The 25,000-nt window shown below is 50.4% G+C and overlaps 4 protein-coding genes across 4 annotated transcripts in view; all 4 read left to right on the top strand.

The window, feature by feature from the left end:
* Positions 1–3,942, top strand: part of LOC117442197 (immunoglobulin superfamily member 22-like) — a 6,583-nt gene extending 2,641 nt beyond the window's left edge. The window contains exons 2-5 of the mRNA XM_034078197.1: positions 1,018–1,317; positions 2,796–3,109; positions 3,624–3,772; positions 3,854–3,942. Of these exons, the coding sequence (XP_033934088.1) occupies positions 1,018–1,317; positions 2,796–3,109; positions 3,624–3,701 (692 nt within the window). The 3' untranslated portion in view covers positions 3,702–3,772; positions 3,854–3,942. The remainder of the gene's footprint in view (positions 1–1,017; positions 1,318–2,795; positions 3,110–3,623; positions 3,773–3,853) is intronic.
* Positions 3,943–5,208: 1,266 nt separating this feature from the next.
* LOC117442193 (immunoglobulin-like and fibronectin type III domain-containing protein 1) lies at positions 5,209–13,291 on the top strand. The gene is made up of 6 exons (XM_034078193.1): positions 5,209–5,449; positions 10,335–10,391; positions 10,441–10,638; positions 11,117–11,419; positions 12,103–12,386; positions 13,109–13,291. The coding sequence occupies exons 1-5, from the start codon at positions 5,209–5,211 to the stop codon at positions 12,234–12,236; spliced, it is 933 nt and encodes a 310-aa protein (XP_033934084.1). The 3' UTR covers positions 12,237–12,386; positions 13,109–13,291.
* A 3,707-nt stretch (positions 13,292–16,998) lies between these two features.
* On the top strand, positions 16,999–19,345 carry LOC117442192 (immunoglobulin-like and fibronectin type III domain-containing protein 1). Its single transcript, XM_034078192.2, has 3 exons — positions 16,999–17,285; positions 17,584–17,876; positions 18,287–19,345. The coding sequence occupies exons 2-3, from the start codon at positions 17,777–17,779 to the stop codon at positions 19,339–19,341; spliced, it is 1,155 nt and encodes a 384-aa protein (XP_033934083.2). The 5' UTR covers positions 16,999–17,285; positions 17,584–17,776; the 3' UTR covers positions 19,342–19,345.
* A 1,748-nt stretch (positions 19,346–21,093) lies between these two features.
* LOC117442191 (myosin-binding protein H-like) lies at positions 21,094–22,411 on the top strand. The gene is made up of 3 exons (XM_034078191.2): positions 21,094–21,260; positions 21,516–21,836; positions 22,092–22,411. The coding sequence occupies exons 1-3, from the start codon at positions 21,197–21,199 to the stop codon at positions 22,409–22,411; spliced, it is 705 nt and encodes a 234-aa protein (XP_033934082.1). The 5' UTR covers positions 21,094–21,196.
* The last annotated feature ends 2,589 nt before the right edge of the window (positions 22,412–25,000 follow it).

The raw sequence follows: 25,000 nt of genomic DNA, 5'->3' as shown, positions 1-25,000 counted from the left end.
CTCAACAAAGTAACAACATGACTCCCAATATTAATTGAAATGCTTTTATGGATTTAGAAAATTATTTTATTGATTTAAAAAATAGTTGTATTTAAATTGACATGCATCCGCTAAGAAAAATAGTCCGTTGTTAACGTTTGAACTAACGTAGCAACGGCAGGAACTGCTTCGATAGCGTTTTTGAGGAGCTTTTTGATTACAGATTTGAAAACATCGCTACTTGCTTTAAAAGTTGCACAATTCATGATGTCAGACCTTGGGAAGTATCTAGATATCCTGCCCTGATGCCAGAGGAACTGTTTGATGTCTATGTCTGGACCGCTGCGTAAAAAGGAGGGTTTCTGCCCCGTTACTTCTGCGCTGTTTTTCATGTCCCAGTTCGAAAAGCAAACTGCATGCAGTTTGCTTTTCGGCCCAACTGTAGCAGTTCAATCGACCAGACCTCTTTCTGAAGATGTGAGCGTCGTTAACAACGGTCAATAAGTGCTTGACAGCGGTCTGTCTGTTCGGAATTAACAACGTGTCACATGTTCTGAATTGACCAATCAGAATCGAGTATTCAACTAAGCCTTGTAATAATTAGCATTAAACCCCAGCTGAACGATTCCCTCCATCTAAACCAGTGTTTCACACCAAGGACACTTAGCCAATAGAAAAACACTCGCGGACCACCTAACTCCACAAATATCCAAACACACATCGTTTTTCTAGAACAGATTACAAACGGCCTGAACACGGTACAAGCCGGTGGCAGCACGTGAGACGAAGGTGTTGCTCTGGGCTGTGTCATGCCATCGAAAGTGAAATGTCAGCTCGCTCCCTCGCGGAGATATTCCCGTGAGAGTGCGAACACTGAAATGTATTTATTTATTTCAAATGTGAAATGTTACCAATATACTCACGGACCACTAGGGGGTGCTCACGGACCACTAGGGGGTGCTCACGGACCACCGGTGGTCCGCGGACCACACTTTGAGAAGTTCTGATCTGAACCCTTTATCCCCCCCCCCCCCCCAGGTCTGCCCGACCGCCCCTCTGCTCCCATTAAGTTTGAGTCGATTGGCTCTGAGCGCATCACGCTCTCCTGGCTCCCCCCGAAGGACGACGGCGGCTCCAAGATCACCAACTACGTGATCTGGCGCCGCGTGGCGAGCAGGAGCACCTGGGTGATCGTCACCAACGAGCCCAAGGAGCGCGTCTGGACCGTCGAGAACCTGATGGCCGGGCACGAGTACGTCTTCCGCATCATGGCGCAGAACAAGTTCGGAGTGGGAGAACCTCTGGACAGCGAGCCGGAGGTCGCCCGAGACCTCTACGGTGAGCGGGTTTACGACTTTAATACTTCAGACTATAGTCCAGATACTCAAGGTGGTTTACCCCCCCCCCCCCCCAGTGTATGAGGTGTTGCTGTGTACTGAATGTACTGAATGATATTAACGGTGCCCCCCCCCCCCCCCCCCAGTGTATGAGGTGTTGCTGTGTACTGACTGTAATGAGTGATATTAAAGCCCCCCCCCCCCCCAGTGTATGAGGTGTTGCTGTGTACTGACTGTAATGAGTGATATTAAAGCCCCCCCCCCCCCCAGTGTATGAGGTGTTGCTGTGTACTGACTGTAATGAGTGATATTAAAGCCCCCCCCCCCCAGTGTATGAGGTGTTGCTGTGTACTGAATGTAATGAGTGATATTAAAGCCCCCCCCCCCCCCCCAGTGTATGAGGTGTTGCTGTGTACTGAATGTACTGAGTGATATTAAAGCCCCCCCCCCCCCCCCCAGTGTATGAGGTGTTGCTGTGTACTGAATGTAATGAGTGATATTAAAGCCCCCCCCCCCCCCAGTGTATGAGGTGTTGCTGTGTACTGACTGTAATGAGTGATATTAAAGCCCCCCCCCCCCCCAGTGTATGAGGTGTTGCTGTGTACTGAATGTAATGAGTGATATTAAAGCCCCCCCCCCCCCCAGTGTATGAGGTGTTGCTGTGTACTGAATGTACTGAGTGATATTAAAGCCCCCCCCCCCCCCCCCAGTGTATGAGGTGTTGCTGTGTACTGAATGTACTGAGTGATATTAAAGCCCCCCCCCCCCCCAGTGTATGAGGTGTTGCTGTGTACTGAATGTACTGAGTGATATTAAATCCCCCCCCCCCCCCAGTGTATGAGGTGTTGCTGTGTACTGAATGTAATGAGTGATATTAAAGCCCCCCCCCCCCCCCCCAGTGTATGAGGTGTTGCTGTGTACTGAATGTAATGAGTGATATTAAAGCCCCCCCCCCCCCCCAGTGTATGAGGTGTTGCTGTGTACTGACTGTAATGAGTGATATTAAAGCCCCCCCCCCCCAGTGTATGAGGTGTTGCTGTGTACTGAATGTAATGAGTGATATTAAAGCCCCCCCCCCCCCAGTGTATGAGGTGTTGCTGTGTACTGAATGTACTGAGTGATATTAAAGCCCCCCCCCCCCCCCCCCCAGTGTATGAGGTGTTGCTGTGTACTGAATGTACTGAGTGATATTAAAGCCCCCCCCCCCCCCCAGTGTATGAGGTGTTGCTGTGTACTGAATGTACTGAGTGATATTAAATCCCCCCCCCCCCCCAGTGTATGAGGTGTTGCTGTGTACTGAATGTAATGAGTGATATTAAAGCCCCCCCCCCCCCCCCAGTGTATGAGGTGTGCTGTGTACTGAATGTAATGAGTGATATTAAAGGCGCACCCCCCCCCCCCCACCCCCAGTGTATGAGGTGTTGCTGTGTACTGAATGTACTGAGTGATATTAAAGGCGCCCCCCCTCTCTTCCCTCAGCGCCCCCCGGGCAGGTGGAGAAGCCGAAGGTGAGCGGCGTGACGCTGGACGCCATGACGGTGAGCTGGGAGGAGCCTGAGGAAGATGGAGGGACCCCCATCACCGGATACTGGCTGGAGAGGAAGGAGACCACCGGGAAGCGCTGGACCCGAGTGACCCGGGACCCGATCCGACCAATGGGAATGGGCGAGAGCTTCACCGTGAGCGGGCTCATCGAGGGCTCGCAGTACCTGTTCAGGGTCTGCGCCCTCAACGCCGCAGGGCCCGGGCCCTACAGCGCCTCACAGACCCCACCTTCGCCAGAGACCCCATCTGTAGAGCCTCTGCATTATTAACGCAGTTATTGAGAAAGAATCAAATCTGATTTTTTTATTTTTTGCAAAAATAAGTCATTTTATGGATAAATCCAGAGTTCAGACATTTTGAGTTCTTTTATCCATCTCAGAATTTTTTTTAATTGTACGTGAATTTGTTACAAAATTGTCCAGCAGTTAAACCGTCACACAATATAATTATTAGGGGCGCTCCGATCGGCATTTTTAGGGGCCGATCGCCGATCGCCGGAATCAGTATCGGCCGATACCGATCGCCGATCCGATCGAGTGGGAAATTCAGAGTTCAGACATTTTTAATCATTGTTACATTCATCTCAGAATGAATTCTCTTTTCAACATTTTAATTTGATGTAAAAAATTTAAAACGGTTAAATTGCCAGACGACATAATTAGAGAAAACCCTTAAGGAGTCTTCAGATATAAATCCTGTGTCTGAGAGAATCACGTGTTTCTGTGCACCGAGCAGGAAGCTAACACCTGTCTGTCTCTGTAGCCCCGCCCTCTGCCCCCACCCCCAAGATCTCTGATTGGACCAAGTCCTCTGTGGACCTGCACTGGATCCCGCCCCTGAAGGACGGAGGCTCCAAGATCATCGGTTACTGGGTGGAGTCCAAGGAGGAGGGCACCGAGGCCTGGGTGAAGGTGGGACACTTCCCTGACGGCGTTCACGCTTTGCAGACCCCGATGCTGATTGTAGAAACTGAGACCTGTTTCTGTTTTCAGGCGAAAGAGACGGAGATCCGCGGCACCCGGCTGGTGATCGCCGGCCTGAAGACTGGCGGGAAATACAAGTTCAGGGTGACCGCTTTCAACGCTGCCGGTAACGGAGAACCGGGAGAGGTTCCCGAGGTGCTCGAGGTCAACGACAGAACCAGTGAGTGCTCTGAGAGTTCAGACAGATCCTCATCGCTCACCTCCTTCTTCCTTTCCTTAAACAACACATGCACCGTCTAGGACACAACAACACAGGCGTGCAGGTGGTCCATTTCGTTTAACCCCCCCCTACAGAAGAAGACAACATTTAAAATGAGAGACAAACAGATGACTGAAATCACAGGGTTAGGGTTAGTAGTTAGGGTTAGTAGTTAGGGTTAGTAGTTAGGGTTAGTAGTTAGGGTTAGTAGTTGTTAGTCTGACTCATGGTCGACTAAAGTAAACTGTTCTAATTCAGTTAAAAAAATATTCTTCAGAGTCACTGCGTGCCTATTGGTTGGAACACGATCCGTGTATCCATCACTTCCTGGTCTTCTCTAAAGAAGAGGGACCAATGGAAACGTTGTCATGTTGCCGTTGGTCACCATGGAAACATTCATTAGCTAACAATGACATTATTGTTCTATTGATATAAAGGGAGGTCAGGTACTCTTTAAAGCAGCTGCTAGCTATGGGTACTTTCTACTGAAGGACACTTCAAAGCCTCTTTACGTTGACTTGAGTAAAGAAGTTTAGTCAGTACTTCTACTTTCACCAGAGTATCTTTAAACACGAGTATCTGTACTTCCACTTGAGTAAAGGATGGGTGTACTTCTACCTGAGTAAAGGATGTGTGTACTTCTACCTGAGTAAAGGATGTGTGTACTTCTACCTGAGTAAAGGATGAGTGTACTTCTACTAGAGTAAAGGATGTGTGTACTTCTACTTGAGTAAAGGATGTGTGTACTTCTACTAGAGTAAATGATGTGTGTACTTCTACTTGAGTACAGGATGTGTGTACTTCTACTGGAGTACAGGATGTGTGTACTTCTACTTGAGTACAGGATGGGTGTACTTCTACTTGAGTAAAGGATGTGTGTACTTCTACTTGAGTAAAGGATGTGTGTACTTCTACTGGAGTAAAGGATGTGTGTACTTCTACTTGAGTAAAGGATGTGTGTACTTCTACTTGAGTAAAGGATGTGTGTACTTCTACTTGAGTAAAGGATGTGTGTACTTCTACCATCGCTGACCTCCAATAATGATGAAGCTTTGGACATGAAGTATGAATGAGGGACCCTTTTCCTGACTTAAACACGTTGCAACGCTGATCTCCTCCCCAGTTGCTCCTGAGGTGGACCTGGATGCTTCGATGAAAGGAGAGGATGGTAGTCCACGCCGGCGGAGTGATCCGGATCATTGCCTACGTGTCGGGCCAGCCGGCCCCCGAGGTCACATGGACTCGAGATGGTGCCGCGCTGCCTCTAGAGGCAGTGCTGGAGACGACCGGAATCAGCTCGTCTCTGGTCATCAAACCCTGCACCAGGAAGCACCTGGGCGTCTACACGCTGACCGCCAAGAACGCCGGTGGAGAAAAGACCAAGAACATCACTGTGGAAGTCCTGGGTAAGCAGATCCGGCACATGAGACTCAATGGTCTGAAGGTCAATGGTTATCTGGTTGTCTTTTTTTCCATGTTATCCTGAAATAAGGTCTGTGTAGCAGTTGTGTGTCATGTGACCTTGCTGTAGCTCCTCTATAGCCCAATATTAGCCTCCTTTAGCTTAGCGGTGGTGACGTGAAGTCATGTGACCGTGCTGTAGTTCCTCTATAGCCCAACATTAGCCTCCTTTAGCTTAGCGGTGGTGACGTGAAGTCATGTGACCGTGCTGTAGTTCCTCTATAGCCCAACATTAGCCGCCTTTAGCTTAGCGGTGGTGACGTGAAGTCATGTGACCGTGCTGTAGTTCCTTTATAGCCCAACATTAGCCGCCTTTAGCTTAGCGGTGGTGACGTGAAGTCATGTGACCGTGCTGTAGTTCCTTTATAGCCCAACATTAGCCTCCTTTAGCTTAGGCGGTGGTGACGTGAAGTCATGTGACCGTGCTGTAGTTCCTTTATAGCCCAACATTAGCCGCCTTTAGCTTAGCGTGGTGACGTGAAGTCATGTGACCGTGCTGTAGTTTCCTTTATAGCCCAACATTAGCCACCTTTAGCTTAGCGGTGGTGACGTGAAGTCATGTGACCGTGCTGTAGTTCCTTTATAGCCCAACATTAGCCTCCTTTAGCTTAGCGGTGGTGACGTGAAGTCATGTGACCGTGCTGTAGTTCCTTTATAGCCTAACATTAGCCTCCTTTAGCTTAGCGGTGGAGACGTGAAGTCATGTGACCGTGCTGTAGTTCCTTTATAGCCCAACATTAGCCACCTTTAGCTTAGCGGTGGTGACGTGAAGTCATGTGACCGTGCTGTAGCTCCTCTATAGCCCAATATTAGCCTCCTTTAGCTTAGCGGTGGTGACGTGAAGTCATGTGACCGTGCTGTAGTTCCTCTATAGCCCAACATTAGCCTCCTTTAGCTTAGCGGTGGTGACGTGAAGTCATGTGACCGTGCTGTAGTTCCTCTATAGCCCAACATTAGCCTCCTTTAGCTTAGCGGTGGTGACGTGAAGTCATGTGACCGTGCTGTAGTTCCTTTATAGCCCAACATTAGCCGCCTTTAGCTTAGCGGTGGTGACGTGAAGTCATGTGACCGTGCTGTAGTTCCTCTATAGCCCAACATTAGCCTCCTTTAGCTTAGCGGTGGTGACGTGAAGTCATGTGACCGTGCTGTAGTTCCTTTATAGCCCAACATTAGCCGCCTTTAGCTTAGCGGTGGTGACGTGAAGTCATGTGACCGTGCTGTAGTTTCTTTATAGCCCAACATTAGCCACCTTTAGCTTAGCGGTGGTGACGTGAAGTCATGTGACCGTGCTGTAGTTCCTTTATAGCCCAACATTAGCCTCCTTTAGCTTAGCGGTGGTGACGTGAAGTCATGTGACCGTGCTGTAGTTCCTTTATAGCCTAACATTAGCCTCCTTTAGCTTAGCGGTGGAGACGTGAAGTCATGTGACCGTGCTGTAGTTCCTTTATAGCCCAACATTAGCCTCCTTTAGCTTAGCGGTGGTGACGTGAAGTCATGTGACCGTGCTGTAGTTCCTTTATAGCCCAACATTAGCCTCCTTTAGCTTAGCGGTGGTGACGTGAAGTCATGTGACCGTGCTGTAGCTCCTCTATAGCCCAATATTAGCCTCCTTTAGCTTAGCGGTGGTGACGTGAAGTCATGTGACCGTGCTGTAGTTCCTCTATAGCCCAACATTAGCCTCCTTTAGCTTAGCGGTGGTGACGTGAAGTCATGTGACCGTGCTGTAGTTCCTTTATAGCCCAACATTAGCCTCCTTTAGCTTAGCGGTGGTGACGTGAAGTCATGTGACCGTGCTGTAGTTCCTCTATAGCCTAACATTAGCCTCCTTTAGCTTAGCGGTGGTGACGTGAAGTCATGTGACCGTGCTGTAGTTCCTCTATAGCCCAACATTAGCCTCCTTTAGCTTAGCGGTGGTGACGTGAAGTCATGTGACCGTGCTGTAGTTCCTTTATAGCCCAACATTAGCCTCCTTTAGCTTAGCGGTGGTGACGTGAAGTCATGTGACCGTGCTGTAGTTCCTCTATAGCCTAACATTAGCCTCCTTTAGCTTAGCGGTGGTGACGTGAAGTCATGTGACCGTGCTGTAGTTCCTCTATAGCCCAACATTAGCCTCCTTTAGCTTAGCGGTGGTGACGTGAAGTCATGTGACCGTGCTGTAGTTCCTCTATAGCCCAACATTAGCCTCCTTTAGCTTAGCGGTGGTGACGTGAAGTCATGTGACCGTGCTGTAGTTCCTTTATAGCCCAACATTAGCCGCCTTTAGCTTAGCGGTGGTGACGTGAAGTCATGTGACCGTGCTGTAGTTTCTTTATAGCCCAACATTAGCCACCTTTAGCTTAGCGGTGGTGACGTGAAGTCATGTGACCGTGCTGTAGTTCCTTTATAGCCCAACATTAGCCTCCTTTAGCTTAGCGGTGGTGACGTGAAGTCATGTGACCGTGCTGTAGTTCCTTTATAGCCTAACATTAGCCTCCTTTAGCTTAGCGGTGGAGACGTGAAGTCATGTGACCGTGCTGTAGTTCCTTTATAGCCTAACATTAGCCTCCTTTAGCTTAGCGGTGGTGACGTGAAGTCATGTGACCGTGCTGTAGTTCCTTTATAGCCCAACATTAGCCTCCTTTAGCTTAGCGGTGGTGACGTGAAGTCATGTGACCGTGCTGTAGCTCCTCTATAGCCCAATATTAGCCTCCTTTAGCTTAGCGGTGGTGACGTGAAGTCATGTGACCGTGCTGTAGTTCCTCTATAGCCCAACATTAGCCTCCTTTAGCTTAGCGGTGGTGACGTGAAGTCATGTGACCGTGCTGTAGTTCCTTTATAGCCCAACATTAGCCTCCTTTAGCTTAGCGGTGGTGACGTGAAGTCATGTGACCGTGCTGTAGTTCCTCTATAGCCCAACATTAGCCTCCTTTAGCTTAGCGGTGGTGACGTGAAGTCATGTGACCGTGCTGTAGTTCCTCTATAGCCCAACATTAGCCTCCTTTAGCTTAGCGGTGGTGACGTGAAGTCATGTGACCGTGCTGTAGTTCCTTTATAGCCCAACATTAGCCTCCTTTAGCTTAGCGGTGGTGACGTGAAGTCATGTGACCGTGCTGTAGTTCCTCTATAGCCCAACATTAGCCTCCTTTAGCTTAGCGGTGGTGACGTGAAGTCATGTGACCGTGCTGTAGTTCCTCTATAGCCCAACATTAGCCTCCTTTAGCTTAGCGGTGGTGACGTGAAGTCATGTGACCGTGCTGTAGTTCCTCTATAGCCCAACATTAGCCGCCTTTAGCTTAGCGGTGGTAACGTGAAGTCATGTGACCGTGCTGTAGTTCCTTTATAGCCCAACATTAGCCACCTTTAGCTTAGCGGTGGTGACGTGAAGTCATGTGACCGTGCTGTAGTTCCTTTATAGCCCAACATTAGCCTCCTTTAGCTTAGCGGTGGTGACGTGAAGTCATGTGACCGTGCTGTAGTTCCTTTATAGCCCAACATTAGCCTCCTTTAGCTTAGCGGTGGTGACGTGAAGTCATGTGACCGTGCTGTAGTTCCTTTATAGCCCAACATTAGCCTCCTTTAGCTTAGCGGTGGTGACGTGAAGTCATGTGACCGTGCTGTAGTTCCTTTATAGCCCAACATTAGCCTCCTTTAGCTTAGCGGTGGTGACGTGAAGTCATGTGACCGTGCTGTAGTTCCTTTATAGCCCAACATTAGCCTCCTTTAGCTTAGCGGTGGTGACGTGAAGTCATGTGACCGTGCTGTAGTTCCTTTATAGCCCAACATTAGCCGCCTTTAGCTTAGCGGTGGTGACGTGAAGTCATGTGACCGTGCTGTAGTTTCTTTATAGCCCAACATTAGCCTCCTTTAGCTTAGCGGTGGTGACGTGAAGTCATGTGACCGTGCTGTAGTTCCTTTATAGCCCAACATTAGCCTCCTTTAGCTTAGCGGTGGTGACGTGAAGTCATGTGACCGTGCTGTAGTTCCTTTATAGCCCTAACATTAGCCTCCTTTAGCTTAGCGGTGGTGACGTGAAGTCATGTGACCGTGCTGTAGTTCCTTTATAGCCCATCATTAGCCTCCTTTAGCTTAGCGGTGGTGACGTGAAGTCATGTGACCGTGCTGTAGTTCCTTTATAGCCCAACATTAGCCTCCTTTAGCTTAGCGGTGGTGACGTGAAGTCATGTGACCGTGCTGTAGTTCCTTTATAGCCCAACATTAGCCTCCTTTAGCTTAGCTGTGGTGACGTGAAGTCATGTGACCGTGCTGTAGTTCCTTTATAGCCCAACATTAGCCTCCTTTAGCTTAGCGGTGGTGACGTGAAGTCATGTGACCGTGCTGTAGTTCCTTTATAGCCCAACATTAGCCTCCTTTAGCTTAGCGGTGGTGACGTGAAGTCATGTGACCGTGCTGTAGTTCCTTTATAGCCCAACATTAGCCTCCTTTAGCTTAGCGGTGGTGACGTGAAGTCATGTGACCGTGCTGTAGTTCCTTTATAGCCTAACATTAGCCTCCTTTAGCTTAGCGGTGGTGACGTGAAGTCATGTGACCGTGCTGTAGTTCCTTTATAGCCCAACATTAGCCTCCTTTAGCTTAGCGGTGGTGACGTGAAGTCATGTGACCGTGCTGTAGTTCCTTTATAGCCCAACATTAGCCTCCTTTAGCTTAGCGGTGGTGACGTGAAGTCATGTGACCGTGCTGTAGTTCCTTTATAGCCTAACATTAGCCTCCTTTAGCTTAGCGGTGGTGACGTGAAGTCATGTGACCGTGCTGTAGTTCCTTTATAGCCTAACATTAGCTGCCTTCAGGGACCAACACAGAAATGCCTATTAACCCTCCGATTCCCCCCCCCAGACGTCCCCGGGCCTGTGGGAATCCCCTTCAGTGCGGAGAACCTGAGCAGCGAGTCCTGTAAACTCAGCTGGTTCTTCCCGGAGGACGACGGCGGCTCGCCCATCAGCAACTACATCGTGGAGAAGCGTGAGGCCGAGCGTAAGGCCTGGACCGCCGTGTCCTTCACCGCCAGCCGGCAGAACGCCGTGGCTCAGGGCCTCCACCACCGGCAAGTCCTACTTCTTCAGAGTCGCCGCGGAGAACGCCATTGGGCTCGGACCCTTCATGTGCACCGCCGCCGAGATCCTCATCAAAGAACCCATGAGTGAGTCCATCTACAATCAGGAAGTCTGAAACCATGAGAGGAGGGGCATTTAGAGGAGTCACGTGTTCATTGATAAAACAGTCAATCCTATAATCAAGTCAAATATAATATAATTTAAATAATCCCATAGCTAGTTCCCGTCTGCAGATCCTGTGTGTCTGAGATTGTAGAAACGCATTCAAACTGAAAGTCTAAAAACTATTTTCAAGATCTATCTGGATGTCAACAAAAGAAAGAATCATCATTTTGAAGTTTAAAAAAGGAAACATCAGAAGTCCAACTTTGTATCTATAAATGTGTCCCTGAGCAAGACACTTCACCCCCACCCAATGGCTCCTGAGCGGATTTCCCAAAGTACTGAATAAGTTGCTTTGGGTAAAAAGAGTCTAAGTGACATGTAATGTAATATCCAGACAGTTAAAAACCTTCTTAAGGAGTTCTTGATCTGCAGATATAAAGTGTACCTGTCCCCCCCCAGGTGTGCCGGACCGCCCTGAGGAGCTGGAGGTCACCAAGGTCACCAAGGACCTGATCAGCGTCACCTGGAAAGCCCCGAAGTTCGACGGCGGCTCGGAGATCATCATGTACATGCTGGAGGCGCGCATGATCGGCAAAGACAAGTTCAGCCGTCTGACCAAAGACGCTCTGATGGAGAGGAAGTTCACGTTCGACGGTCTGCGGGAGGGCGACACCTTCGAGTTCAGGGTCATCGCCGTCAACGAGGTCGGGCCCAGCAAGCCGTCCTTCGGCACCAAACCCATCACCTGCAAGGACGAGCTGGGTGAGTTTCAGGAGATTCAAATCAGCAGGTCATCTCAGGGGTATTTCCATGCATATCTCATCAGAACGAGAATCAGACCCAGAACCATAATCAGAACCAGAACCAGAGTCAGAACCAGAATCAGAACCAGAACCAGAATCAGAACCAGAACCAGAATCATACCCAGAACCAGAATCAGAATCAGAACCAGAAACAGAATCAAAATCAGAACCAGAATCAGAATCAGAACCAGAATCAGAATCATAATGAGAATCAGAACCAGAGTCAGAATCAGAACCATAATCAGAACCAGAATCAGAACGAGAATCAGAACCAGAATCAGAACCAGAATCAGAACCAGAACCAGAATCAGAATCAGGTTTATTACCAGGTAGTTTGACACTTACGAGGAATTTGACTTGGTGTTGTGCTGCATACATAAAAGTAATACAAAAATTAAAAACACAGATAGAAAACTATTTTGAGAAAACTATAATAACTTATAGTTAAAAATATAGTACATAAATATGGTCAGAGAAAATCATAGAAATACAAAAGTAGAAAAGAAAAACTCCTAATAAAAATATGTAAACAACAACTCGATGATATATCTCCTTTGGAAGGAAACAGCCGTGCAGTTGTTATAAACTAGTAGTACCTCGTACTTTCAATATCAGCTCACAATCAGTCTCCCTGTCTCACAGAGCCGCCCACCATCGAGCTGGACTTCCGCGATGCGATCGTGATCCGTGTGGGCGAGAGCTGCCTGCTGCAGGGCCGCTACAGCGGGAAACCGTCCCCGTCCATACCTGTGGTACCGCGAGGACGAAAGAGCTGAAGGCCGACAAACACGTGATGTTCAAGAACACGCTGACCACCATGTCTCTGGGCCTGATGAAGGCGGAGCGCAGACACAGCGGCAGATACGTGGTGGTGGTGGAGAACAGCACCGGCTCCAGGAAAGGGGTCTGCAACATCACCGTGGTCGGTACGTACAGATGTTGATACCAGCCGGCGTAAAATCGTATTAATAAAGATGAAGTGCCGCAGCTGAACCATGAATTAGAACAGAAAAAGAAAAGGTCCTTTGCATAGACCCCTGTGGGACACCACCCGTTTGCTTTTAAAGTACTATTAGTAGGTTTTCAGATGCAAAGAATTAGATTTTTGATATAAAAAATGGTTGAAGACAACTTAAAAGCAAGAAATATATCTTAAATATAAGATAAAAGGATAAATATAATATTAAATAATCAGTGGATTATTTTCGAAATATATCTGATTAAAAAGGAAAAATATGTAAAAAATATTTTATTTTTTTAAATATATACAATTTATTTGAATTAAGATTAAACTGTAAACATGAAAAATTATTAATAATTTTAGATTAAAATACATTTTAATCCTAATAAAAATGAAAATGAAAATTTATTTTTGGTTCAATCAGGTCAAGCAGCAAAGTATCGCTTTGAAATAATATCAGAAACTGATCGGATTATATATTCGATTAGATATTGTAAACTAAGAAATATAAACATATTTTCCTACAAACACACAAGTGACCTCAGCCAAACGCCAAATATGTTTATATTTCTTTAGTTTACGTCCAGAGAGGCAGCAGCAGAAATGCGATATGGATGATAGAAAGACGGGGTCTCAGAGTAGATATTTATTGCGGTATCGGTTGATCACATGGTCTCCTCCCTGCAGACCGCCCAACCCCCCCTGTCGGCCCCGTGGTGTTTGAGGAGGTGCACAGGGAGTTCATGGTGATCTCCTTGGAAAGCTCCTCTGGACAGCGGCGGCGTAGACGTCTCCAACTACATCATCGAGCAGAGAGACACCAACCGCGAGGCCTGGACCACCGTCACCTCCGCCAACACCAAGACCTTCTGCAAGGTGAGCAAAACCCCATCCAGGCTCCTGTCCCCTGACTCCTGTCCACCTGACTTCTGTCCACCTGACTCCTGTCCACCTGACTTCTGTCCACCTGACTCCTGTCCACCAGACTCCTCTCCACCAGACGCCTGTCCAACCAGACTCCTGTCCACCTGACTCATGTCCACCTGACTCCTGTCCACCAGACTCCTGTCCACCTGACTTCTGTCCACCTGACTCCTGTCCACCAGACTCCTCTCCACCAGACGCCTGTCCACCAGACTCCTGTCCACCTGACTCATGTCCACCTGACTCCTGTCCACCAGACTCCTGTCCACCTGACTTCTGTCCACCTGACTCCTGTCCACCAGACTCCTCTCCACCAGACGCCTGTCCACCAGACTCATGTCCACCTGACTCCTGTCCACCAGACTCCTGTCCACCTGACTCCTGTCCACCAGACTCCTGTCCACCTGACTCCTGTCCACCTGACTCATGTCCACCTGACTCCTGTCCACCAGACTCCTGTCCACCTGACTTCTGTCCACCTGACTCCTGTCCACCAGACTCCTCTCCACCAGAACGCCTGTCCACCAGACTCATGTCCACCTGACTCCTGTCCACCAGACTCCTGTCCACCTGACTCCTGTCCACCTGACTCCTGTCCACCAGACATCTGTCCACCTGACTCCTGTCCACCAGACTCATGTCCACCTGACTCCTGTCCACCAGACTCCTGTCCACGTGACTCCTGTCCACCTGACTCCTGTCCACCAGACTCCTGTCCACCTGACTCCTGTCCACCAGACTCCTGTCCACCAGACTCCTGTCCACCTGACTCCTGTCCACCTGACTCCTGTCCACCAGACTCCTGTCCACCAGACTCCTGTCCACCTGACTCCTGTCCCCCTGACTGGGGGTCTGTCTCTAACAGAGGTTCTGTGGTGGGTGTTTCTCTCAGATCCCGAAGCTGACGGAGGGCCGTGAGTACATCATGAGGATCTCTGCGGAGAACATGTACGGCATCAGCGACCCGCTGGAGTCCGAGGAGATGAGAGCCAAAGATCTGTTCAGTACGTTATGACCAGGGTTGGGAGGGGTACCTTAAATACATCATCTGTTACAACTACTAGTTACCCATAGCTCGTTATAGTATATTGATCCGTATTTGAGTAATATTGTAGTGGCAGTTAACTGTAATGGAATATTACGCAAATCCTGTCCACCTCACACTGAAGATCTCGTACTTTATCTGTGTATTGTTTCTGTTCTGATGTTACGTTATTATGAAAACTCCCATGTGTTATTATTATCATACTATCAGTACTGGAGTGAGAGTACTTGGATACACCTGATAACCCTGTGTGCTCCCTGCAGGGGTCCCTGAGGCCCCCGAGATGCCCACGGTCAGGGAGGTGTACGCCACCAACGCCCTGGTGCTGTGGACCCGGCCCCGCGACGGAGGGAAGCCCATCAACCAACTACATCCTGGAGAAGAAGGAGCCTGCCGCCAAGAGATGGTCCCGCGTCACCAGGGAGCCGCTGTAACCCACCCCGCCACCCAGTACCCGCGTGCAGGACCTGGTGGAGGGCTGCGAGTACGAGTTCAGGGTGATGGCCCGAAAACGAGCTGGGCACCGGGGACCCCAGCGTCCCCTCCAAACCCATCCTCGCCAAGGACCCCCATCGGTACGAGCTGCACTCAAATATTACGATTTACTTTTAGTGAATATTTATTATTATTACAGATTTTCTATCCATTACATCCTCCGTCATGATTACATTTGGTTTCGCAAAACGATGCAAAGTATAAGCATTTTATTTATATTTGGTGTTATCTTTTTCTGTTCAGGAGAAATATTAGAATGTAATTGGATGACACATTTCTATAGGGAATTATTAAATAGTTATTTGTATCATTGTTATGTGTGGATAACATATTAGCATTTAGCATGTTGTAGCATTGTCTTTTAGCATTAGATATTAGCATTATCTAATGTATCTCCATGCTAAATATAATTATTGTATTAAGACATTTATGTATTATTTTAAGTTATTTAACAAAATAAATATCTTAAATGATTTAAATGGATGACTGAGCTCTTTATCTTCATTAGCAGCTCATAACTTGTCTTGCTAAATGTTTACAGCACGTTCTCCCCATAAAAGACCTTTGACGCGTTGTTGGTTCCTCTGTTTCCCCCTGCAGTGTGCCCCAGCCCCCCCGTGACCCCCGAGTCCTACGACAAGACCAAGGACTCGGTCAGCCTGAGGTGGAAGATGCCTCGCCACGACGGGAAGGGTCGTATCTTCGGCTACCTGGTGGAGTACCAGAGTCCCGGCGGCGTGGAGTGGCTTCCGGCTAACGAGACCCCGGAGCAGTGCCCCGACCTGCACTACGTGGTGACGGGCCTGGAGGACGGGAAGGAGTACAACTTCAGGATATTCACTGTCAACGCCGCCGGCAAATCTGACCCCGCGTTTGTTAAGACCAGCGTCAAAGTGCACGACCGGATGGGTACGCCTCTGACATGTTTCAGATTCATTTCCAGTATATCGATGAGACCAAAGCATCCTGGACAATAACATTATACTATTATATTACACATGATGTCGTCTCAGTACGTCATGGAGTTATGAGAACTGGTGGACAGGATGCACACACATGGAGCTAGCTGCTAAATGCATGTGCCTCCGTTTCAGAAAGTAATCTAGTTTAAAATGTGTAACTATAATATTATTTAATTTCAACATTTTGAAATAGAATATAATTCAATGATAGAACCGATAGAAGTGTTTTCCGTTGATCAGCTGGTTAGCAATCTGCAACATAGTTTCTGTTCAGGTACAAATGGATGAATCTTCCTTTAAAAACGTATTAAAAACTTTCGTTAAATGTTAAATTCTGTGTTGTTATCGTCCACAGAGGGACCTGAGCTGCTGCTGGATGCCAACATGGCGCGGGACCACCTCGCCATGCTGGGATCCGACATCACGCTGAGCGCCACCATCAAGGGAGTGCCCACGCCCACCGTCAGCTGGAAGAAGGATGGCGGAGACGTGCCCGCTCACATCACCGTGGCCGTCACCGCCAGCGGCAGCAAGGTCTTCATCCCCAAGAGCATCCGCGCCGACTCCGGCAACTACACCCTCACCGCAGAGAACGCCGTCGGCAAGAAGTCCGTCAACCGTGGCCGTGCTTGTTCTGAGTGAGTACAATGCCCACGGACGGAAACTTTAGGCTAGTTTGCATGTTAGCAGCTAGCATATATCTTCAGGATGGTTAGCATGTTAGCAGATAGCATATATCTTCAGGATGGTTAGCATGTTAGCAGATAGCATATACCTTCAGGATGGTTAGCATGTTAGCAGCTAGCATATCTCTTCAGGATGGTTTGCATGTTAGCAGATAGCATATCTCTTCAGGATGGTCTGCATGTTAGCAGATAGCATATATCTTCAGGATAGTTAGCATGTTAGCAGATAGCAGATCTCTTCAGGATAGTTTGCATGCAAGCAGCTTAGTTCAAGGTAGTTGGCATGTCATCAGTTCATTTCAGGATTGATAGCATGTTTGCATTTAGCGGCTAACTGTTGGCTAGTTAGCATGTTAGCAGCTAGCTCAGCAGCTCTCAGGTATTTCATTACTTGTGAAGCACTTGCACCTTTGATGCATTTCATTATACCTACCTACCTTGTTTCCTCCAGACAAGCCTTCCCCTCCTAGAGACCTGGTGATCTCCGAGATCACCAGCGAGTCCGCCTACCTGACATGGAAGGCCCCCGAGGACAACGGTGGCGCTGTCATCTCGCACTACGTGGTGGAGAAGAAGGACGTGGCGTCCGACCAGTGGGTTCCCTGTCTCTGCATCCAATAAGAAGCCCAGTCTGATGGCGCTGTACCTGATGGAGGGAATCCAGTACCTGTTCAGGGTGGCTGCTGAGAACCAGTTTGGCAAAAGCGCCTACGTGATGACCCGGACCCCCATCAAGGCCCTCGACCCACTCTGTGAGTTCACTCACACAGCTAACACAATCATAAAACAGAAAGGAGGTTACATGACATGCCACTTCTTAGACGCTTTGATCCACAGCGACTTACATACTCAGTGCTGTGGGCGATCCCCACAGGAGGAGCAGTGTGGGGTGAAGGGTCTCAGGGACACAACGACATGCTGACTGCAGTGAGACTCGAACTTGCTATCCTCTGATTCGAAGATCAGCGCACTAGCCCACTGCGCCACAGCCTCCGATATATGGTAGAACTCCCAAGAATCACCACTAACTTCTTCCTTCCTCTCTTCCAGACCCCCCCGGCCCCCCCAGAACCTGCACCACACTGATGCAGATAAGACGGAGGTGTGGCTGGCCTGGGAGTGGCCCGAACGCACCGGGGCAGCGAGATCACCGGCTTCATCGTGGAGCACCAGGAGGACGGGCCAGACCGACTGGGTCCCCTACAAGACCGTCAGCGACAACCACGCCCACGTCACCAAGCTGATGGAGGGCAAGACCTACCGCTTCAGGGTCAAGTCCCAGAACGCCATCGGCGTGAGCCGGCCTGACACCACCGTCCCCATCACCTGCCAGGAAAAGACATGTAAGAAACAGGTTCTTTAATTTGCAACAGAAGATGTAGGAATAAAAATACAATACAAATTAATGAGGTTAGCCATAAAACAAAATGACACTTTTTGGAACCGCAAAACAACTTATTTCACTGACAGTTTTGCAAATATTTATCTGAAGACGAAAATAACTTGACTTTAGAGAGTATTTATTGACTAACACTCCAAACCAATTGTGCAACTAATGGATGATCCACAAAGATTAATGCTAAAAGTCCACTTTAAATATTGTCTAAACCAGAAATGTCATTCAGCATGAAAACACCAAAGCATATTGGACTCAAGAACTCTTATTCGACTGAAACCAAAGAGACCACAGCCAACAGAGGAAGTCTTAATTGAGGCCCGATAACATGCTAACACGGTTCTGTTTCTCTTTCAGTGCCGCCAACTATTGAAGTCGATGTGAAGCTCATCGAGGGTCTCGTGGTCAAAGCTGGCACTCCTATTGCCCTGCCGGCTAAGATGACCGGTATCCCCACTCCCACGGCCAAATGGATGAGCGATGGCAAGGAAGTTGTATCTGAAGGCCGCTTCAACATCGAGACCGTTGGATGCTCCACCATCCTCAGCATCCCACAGACCCAGAGAGCAGACACCGGAGAGTACCTTCTCACCGTGGCCAATCCCTCAGGAAGCAAGACCGTCGCTCTGCACCTCACTGTGCTGGATTCTGCCCGGTCCACCCATCTCACCCATCAACATCTTGGAAGTCACCCCGGATTACATGATGATCAGTGGAGGGCACCCAAGGATGATGGTGGCACGCCCATCACAAACTACGTGGTGGAAAAGAAGGATGTGAAGAAGCCGTGGGAGCCCTGGTCCGTGGTTAGCTCCGGCGGCACCAGCACCAAGGCTAAGGTGTCCCGGTTGGAGAAGGGTCGTGAGTACAATCGTACGCGTCCGAGCAGAGAACAAGATGGCCTTGGTGCGGGGCTCGAGAGTCCTCCCACTATTGCCAAGCACATGTTCAACCCTCCCGGTCCTCCAGGCCCGCCAGAGTGCTCTGATATCACAGAGAACGCTGTGACAGTGGAGTGGACCCTGCCCGAGTACGACGGAGGCAGCCCCATCAGTGGGTATGTGATTGAACGCAGAGAAATGACAGGAAAGTGGATCCGTGTCAACAAGACTCCTGTGCTGGACCTCCGATTCAGAGTCTCAGGCCTGTTTGAAGGCAACAGCTACGAGTTCAGAGTGTTTGCAGAGAATGTTGCCGGTATCAGCGGGCCTTCGATGAACTCCAACCCCGTGAAGGCCACTCGTGCCATCACTAAACCTGGACCCCCTGGCAATCTTAAACTGAAGGACTGGAGCAAGTCCTATGCAGACATCTGCTGGACCAAGCCTAACAGAGACGGAGGCACTCCTATTCTAGGCTACGTGGGTCGAGGTTCAGAAGTCAGGGTCCGCTCAGTGGGAAAGAATCTCTAAGGACCTTGTCAAGATGTGCGCCTTCAGAGTGCAAGGCTTCATTGAAGGAATGGAGTACAGGATCCGCATCAAAGCCACCAACAAGGTAGGAGACAGTGAACCCAGGGACCCTGACTGAGACCGTCTTAGCTAAGGACATTCTGGTGCCCCCTGAGGTCGTTGTCGACGCATCCTGCCGCGACTCTCTGACAGTCCGGGCAGGCCAGATCATCAGTTTGATCACCAGGGTGAAGGGACGGCCAGACCCAGAGATCACATGGACCAAAGATGCCCGAGCCGTGGCCCGGGACAGACGCACCGAGATCAACAACCACTACCCAATGTGTGAACTCGTCATCAATGAGGCCGTCCGGTCAGACTATGGTAAATATGCCATTCTCGCCAAGAACAGCAGTGGACAAGCACAGGCCACCATTATCGTCAATGTCCTGGACACACCAGGACCTTGCCAGAACCTAAGAGTGGCCTACGCCACAAAGAAGTCCTGCATGGTGTCCTGGGAAAACCCAGAGGACAACGGAGGCACAGAGATCAACCAGTACATCATTGAGTGCCGTCAGCCCAGCCAGAGAGCATGGACTGTCGTCGCCAATGACTGCACCAAGCGCCAGATGAAGGCCCCTCTAACGGAAGGCTGCGAGTACTTTTTCCGTGTCAGCGCGGAGAACAAGATTGGTGCTGGTCCAGCCATTGAGTCCAAAGAGCCTGTACTGGCAGTGGATCCCATCGAGAAGCCCGGTGAACCAATTGACTTCCATATCGCTGAGATCGGCAAGGACTTCTGCTTCCTCAAGTGGAAGAAGCCCGACTACGACGGTGGTAGCCGTAACATTGCCTATCATGTTGAGAAGAAGCCAAAGGAGGCTGAGGAGTGGGAGAGGCTTCACAAGGGCGCTATCAAGGAGACCTACTTCATGGCTGACAGGTGCATTGAAAACCAGCTGTACCAGTTCAGAGTACAGACGAAGAACGAGGGGGGCGAGAGCAACTGGGTGACCACGCCTGAAGTCCTGGTAAAGGAACAGCTCGTGGAGCCTGAGGTCAAGATCAAACTGGAACGCAACACTCGTGGTCAAGGCAGGCGACTCCTTTCATATTGAGGCGACAGTGAAGGGCAAACCACAGCCTGTAATCAAATGGAACAAAGACGAGGAAACCCGCGAGATCAGGAAGGGCCTCAGGCATACGCTGGACTCTGGAACCGACTTCTCAAAGCTGCTGATAACCGCTGCCAGACGCACAGACAGTGGTACATATCTGGTCACTGCCTCCAACAGCGCAGGAACCGCCTCTGCTCACGCTAAGGTCAACGTCTTGGACAGACCAGGCCCCGTCATGGACCTGAAGGTGTCTGGCATCACCACTGACCGGTGCCATCTGTCCTGGGAAGTCCCAGAGGACGATGGCAGCTGCGAAATCTACAACTACATTATTGAGAAGTGTGAAACCAAGAGGGGAGTCTGGTCAGTCCACTCGAACGCCATCATCACCAACAAAGCTAAGGTCACTCGTCTCGTCGAGGGCAATGAGTATATCTTCAGAGTCCGCGCTGAGAACAAGATGGGTCCTGGGCCCGCGGAGGAGAGCGAAGCCATCGTGGCCGGCACCCAGTTCAGTGTACCTGACGCTCCGGAGGCACCAGAGATCAGCAAGATCGGCAAGCACGAGATGACGGTGGAGTGGGCTGAGCCCGAAAAGGACGGCGGGAAGTCCATCATCGGTTATCTGTTGGAGAAGAGGGAGGAGCACGCCGTGAGGTGGTCTCCTGTCGTCAAGGACCCAATCCCTCCAACACGTTACACCGTGACCGGACTCCTGCCCCTCCACGACTACCAGTACAGAGTCAAGGCGGTTAATGAAATTGGCGTTGGCAGCGCAAGCAAGCCCTTCACTCGCCATCACCGCCAAGGACACCGTTGGTACGTAACCAATATTAATGTTAACATCACAATCAGAATTGCTTTATCCGCCAGATGTAAAACGGACATTATTATTTGTTGAGACGAAGCACAGAAAAACAAGTTAAGCAAAATAATGATCTACGTTGTTCTACATTGTAAGCAAGTTGAGAATAACACACAATGCACAGCCCGTAGTGTTCAGCGGTCGATTCACATATAGATCTTTAGAAGCAGTCTGTGTATTGAGCTTCACACCCTCCTGTGTTCCTACAGAGCCTCCGGCGCCTCCCACCAGCCTGAAGGTCGTGGACAGCACAAAGTCCAGTGTCTCTCTGAGCTGGACCAAGCCTGTGTCCGACGGTGGGGCTCCCATCATCGGATACGTTGTGGAGTTGAGGCTGCATGGAAGCGCCAAGAAAGGAGACGACGGCTGGAAGAGGTGCAACGTGGCGGCTCAGCTGGTGGTGTGCGAGTTCACCGTCTACAGTCTGGAGCAAAAGAATTTGTACGTGTTCAGGGTCTCGGCCCAGAACCAGGTCGGCATGAGCCTGCCCTGCGAACTGGAGGCGCCTGTGATCCCCAAGGAGATCCTAGGTAAGGACGTTTTTAGTTTCCTGTGTCGTAACTAGAGGAGCGAATAGTCCAACTCAAAAGTGAAAATAACTACTTTTCCATGTTGGTAAATGAGCATCCTTGCAAAGAGATATGAAGTAACAATAGAAATCAAAAACTGTCCAGATATCTTTCAAATGTGTAGTTCCTAGTTCCCAATTAGAGATTGATTCATGACATTCTGAAGTGTTTTTAAGGCTCCGAACAAAGTGTAATGCGTGGCCTCTCCTCCCACAGAGGCTCCAGAAGTGGAGCTTGACGCAAACCTGAAGCAGGGCCTGACGGTGCGAGCCGGCTGCCCCATCAGGCTGTGCGCCACCGTCAGAGGCCGACCCCCTCCCACAGTTAGCTGGAGGAGGATGGGCCTGGACAACGTGACGAGGAAAGGGAAGGTGGACATCATCGACACCATGACCTTCCTCATCATCCCCGACAGCACACGCAACGACTCGGGCAAATACTGCCTGTCGGTGCGCAGCCCGGCGGGAGAGAAGGCCCTGTTCGTCAACGTCAAGGTCCTGGGTGAGTCAGTGTATGATGCACAGCAGGGCGCCTGAACGTCAGGTCCTGGTGAGTCAGTGTATGATGCACAGCAGGGCACCTGGACGTCAGGTCCTGGTGAGTCAGTGTATGATGCACAGCAGGGCACCTGAGCATCAGGTCCTGGTGAGTCAGTGTATGATGCACAGCAGGGCACCTGGACGTCAGGTCCTGGTGAGTCAGTGTATGATGCACAGCAGGGCACCTGAACGTCAGGTCCTGGTGAGGCAGTGTATGATGCACAGCAGGGCACCTGGACGTCAGGTCCTGGTGAGTCAGTGTATGATGCACAGCAGGGCACCTGGACGTCAGGTCCTGGTGAGTCAGTGTATGATGCACAGCAGGGCGCCTGAACATCAGGTCCTGGTGAGTCAGTGTATGATGCACAGCAGGGCACCTGGACGTCAGGTCCTGGTGAGTCAGTGTATGATGCACAGCAGGGCACCTGGACGTCAGGTCCTGGTGAGTCAGTGTATGATGCACAGCAGGGCGCCTGAACATCAGGTCCTGGTGAGTCAGTGTATGATGCACAGCAGGGCGCCTGAACATCAGGTCCTGGTGAGTCAGTGTATGATGCACAGCAGGGCACCTGGACGTCAGGTCCTGGTGAGTCAGTGTATGATGCACAGCAGGGCACCTGGACGTCAGGTCCTGGTGAGTCAGTGTATGATGCACAGCAGGGCACCTGGACGTCAGGTCCTGGTGAGTCAGTGTATGATGCACAGCAGGGCACCTGAGCATCAGGTCCTGGTGAGTCAGTGTATGATGCACAGCAGGGCACCTGGACGTCAGGTCCTGGTGAGTCAGTGTATGATGCACAGCAGGGCACCTGAACATCAGGTCCTGGTGAGTCAGTGTATGATGCACAGCAGGGCACCTGAGCATCAGGTCCTGGTGAGTCAGTGTATGATGCACAGCAGGGCACCTGGACGTCAGGTCCTGGTGAGTCAGTGTATGATGCACAGCAGGGCACCTGGACGTCAGGTCCTGGTGAGTCAGTGTATGATGCACAGCAGGGCACCTGAACGTCAGGTCCTGGTGAGGCAGTGTATGATGCACAGCAGGGCACCTGAACGTCAGGTCCTGGTGAGGCAGTGTATGATGCACAGCAGGGCACCTGAACGTCAGGTCCTGGTGAGGCAGTGTATGATGCACAGCAGGGCACCTGGACGTCAGGTCCTGGTGAGTCAGTGTATGATGCACAGCAGGGCACCTGAACGTCAGGTCCTGGTGAGGCAGTGTATGATGCACAGCAGGGCACCTGGACGTCAGGTCCTGGTGAGGCAGTGTATGATGCACAGCAGGGCACCTGGACGTCAGGTCCTGGTGAGTCAGTGTATGATGCACAGCAGGGCACCTGGACGTCAGGTCCTGGTGAGTCAGTGTATGATGCACAGCAGGGCACCTGGACGTCAGGTCCTGGTGAGTCAGTGTATGATGCACAGCAGGGCACCTGAGCATCAGGTCCTGGTGAGTCAGTGTATGATGCACAGCAGGGCACCTGAACATCAGGTCCTGGTGAGTCAGTGTATGATGCACAGCAGGGCACCTGAGCATCAGGTCCTGGTGAGTCAGTGTATGATGCACAGCAGGGCACCTGGACGTCAGGTCCTGGTGAGTCAGTGTATGATGCACAGCAGGGCACCTGGACGTCAGGTCCTGGTGAGTCAGTGTATGATGCACAGCAGGGCACCTGAACGTCAGGTCCTGGTGAGGCAGTGTATGATGCACAGCAGGGCACCTGAACGTCAGGTCCTGGTGAGGCAGTGTATGATGCACAGCAGGGCACCTGAGCATCAGGTCCTGGTGAGTCAGTGTATGATGCACAGCAGGGCACCTGGACGTCAGGTCCTGGTGAGTCAGTGTATGATGCACAGCAGGGCACCTGGACGTCAGGTCCTGGTGAGTCAGTGTATGATGCACAGCAGGGCACCTGGACGTCAGGTCCTGGTGAGTCAGTGTATGATGCACAGCAGGGCACCTGAGCATCAGGTCCTGGTGAGTCAGTGTATGATGCACAGCAGGGCACCTGAACATCAGGTCCTGGTGAGTCAGTGTATGATGCACAGCAGGGCACCTGAGCATCAGGTCCTGGTGAGTCAGTGTATGATGCACAGCAGGGCACCTGGACGTCAGGTCCTGGTGAGTCAGTGTATGATGCACAGCAGGGCACCTGAACATCAGGTCCTGGTGAGTCAGTGTATGATGCACAGCAGGGCACCTGAGCATCAGGTCCTGGTGAGTCAGTGTATGATGCACAGCAGGGCACCTGGACGTCAGGTCCTGGTGAGTCAGTGTATGATGCACAGCAGGGCACCTGGACGTCAGGTCCTGGTGAGTCAGTGTATGATGCACAGCAGGGCACCTGGACGTCAGGTCCTGGTGAGTCAGTGTATGATGCACAGCAGGGCACCTGAACGTCAGGTCCTGGTGAGTCAGTGTATGATGCCAGCAGGGCGCCTGAACATCAGGTCCTGGTGAGTCAGTGTATGATGCACAGCAGGGCACCTGACGTCAGGTCCTGGTGAGTCAGTGTATGATGCACAGCAGGGCACCTGGACGTCAGGTCCTGGTGAGTCAGTGTATGATGCACAGCAGGGCACCTG

The sequence above is a fragment of the Pseudochaenichthys georgianus genome, unplaced genomic scaffold, assembly GCF_902827115.2.
Source record: "Pseudochaenichthys georgianus unplaced genomic scaffold, fPseGeo1.2 scaffold_335_arrow_ctg1, whole genome shotgun sequence".
Taxonomy (NCBI): domain Eukaryota; kingdom Metazoa; phylum Chordata; class Actinopteri; order Perciformes; family Channichthyidae; genus Pseudochaenichthys; species Pseudochaenichthys georgianus.
Note: the sequence above shows the minus strand (reverse complement) of the source record. Positions and strands in the feature narration are given on the sequence as shown.

Coding starts and splice junctions, on each gene's coding strand:
- LOC117442191 (XM_034078191.2), top strand. CDS start 21,197: ATGAAATTGGCGTTGGCAGCGCAAGCAAGCCCTTCACTCGCCATCACC. Junction 21,261..21,515: donor CACCGCCAAGGACACCGTTG/GTACGTAACCAA, acceptor GTGTTCCTACAG/AGCCTCCGGCGCCTCCCACC. Junction 21,837..22,091: donor GATCCCCAAGGAGATCCTAG/GTAAGGACGTTT, acceptor CTCCTCCCACAG/AGGCTCCAGAAGTGGAGCTT.
- LOC117442192 (XM_034078192.2), top strand. CDS start 17,777: ATGGAGGGCAAGACCTACCGCTTCAGGGTCAAGTCCCAGAACGCCATC. Junction 17,877..18,286: donor CACCTGCCAGGAAAAGACAT/GTAAGAAACAGG, acceptor TTTCTCTTTCAG/TGCCGCCAACTATTGAAGTC.
- LOC117442193 (XM_034078193.1), top strand. CDS start 5,209: ATGGTAGTCCACGCCGGCGGAGTGATCCGGATCATTGCCTACGTGTCG. Junction 10,392..10,440: donor GAACCTGAGCAGCGAGTCCT/GTAAACTCAGCT, acceptor CTCGCCCATCAG/CAACTACATCGTGGAGAAGC. Junction 10,639..11,116: donor CCTCATCAAAGAACCCATGA/GTGAGTCCATCT, acceptor GTCCCCCCCCAG/GTGTGCCGGACCGCCCTGAG.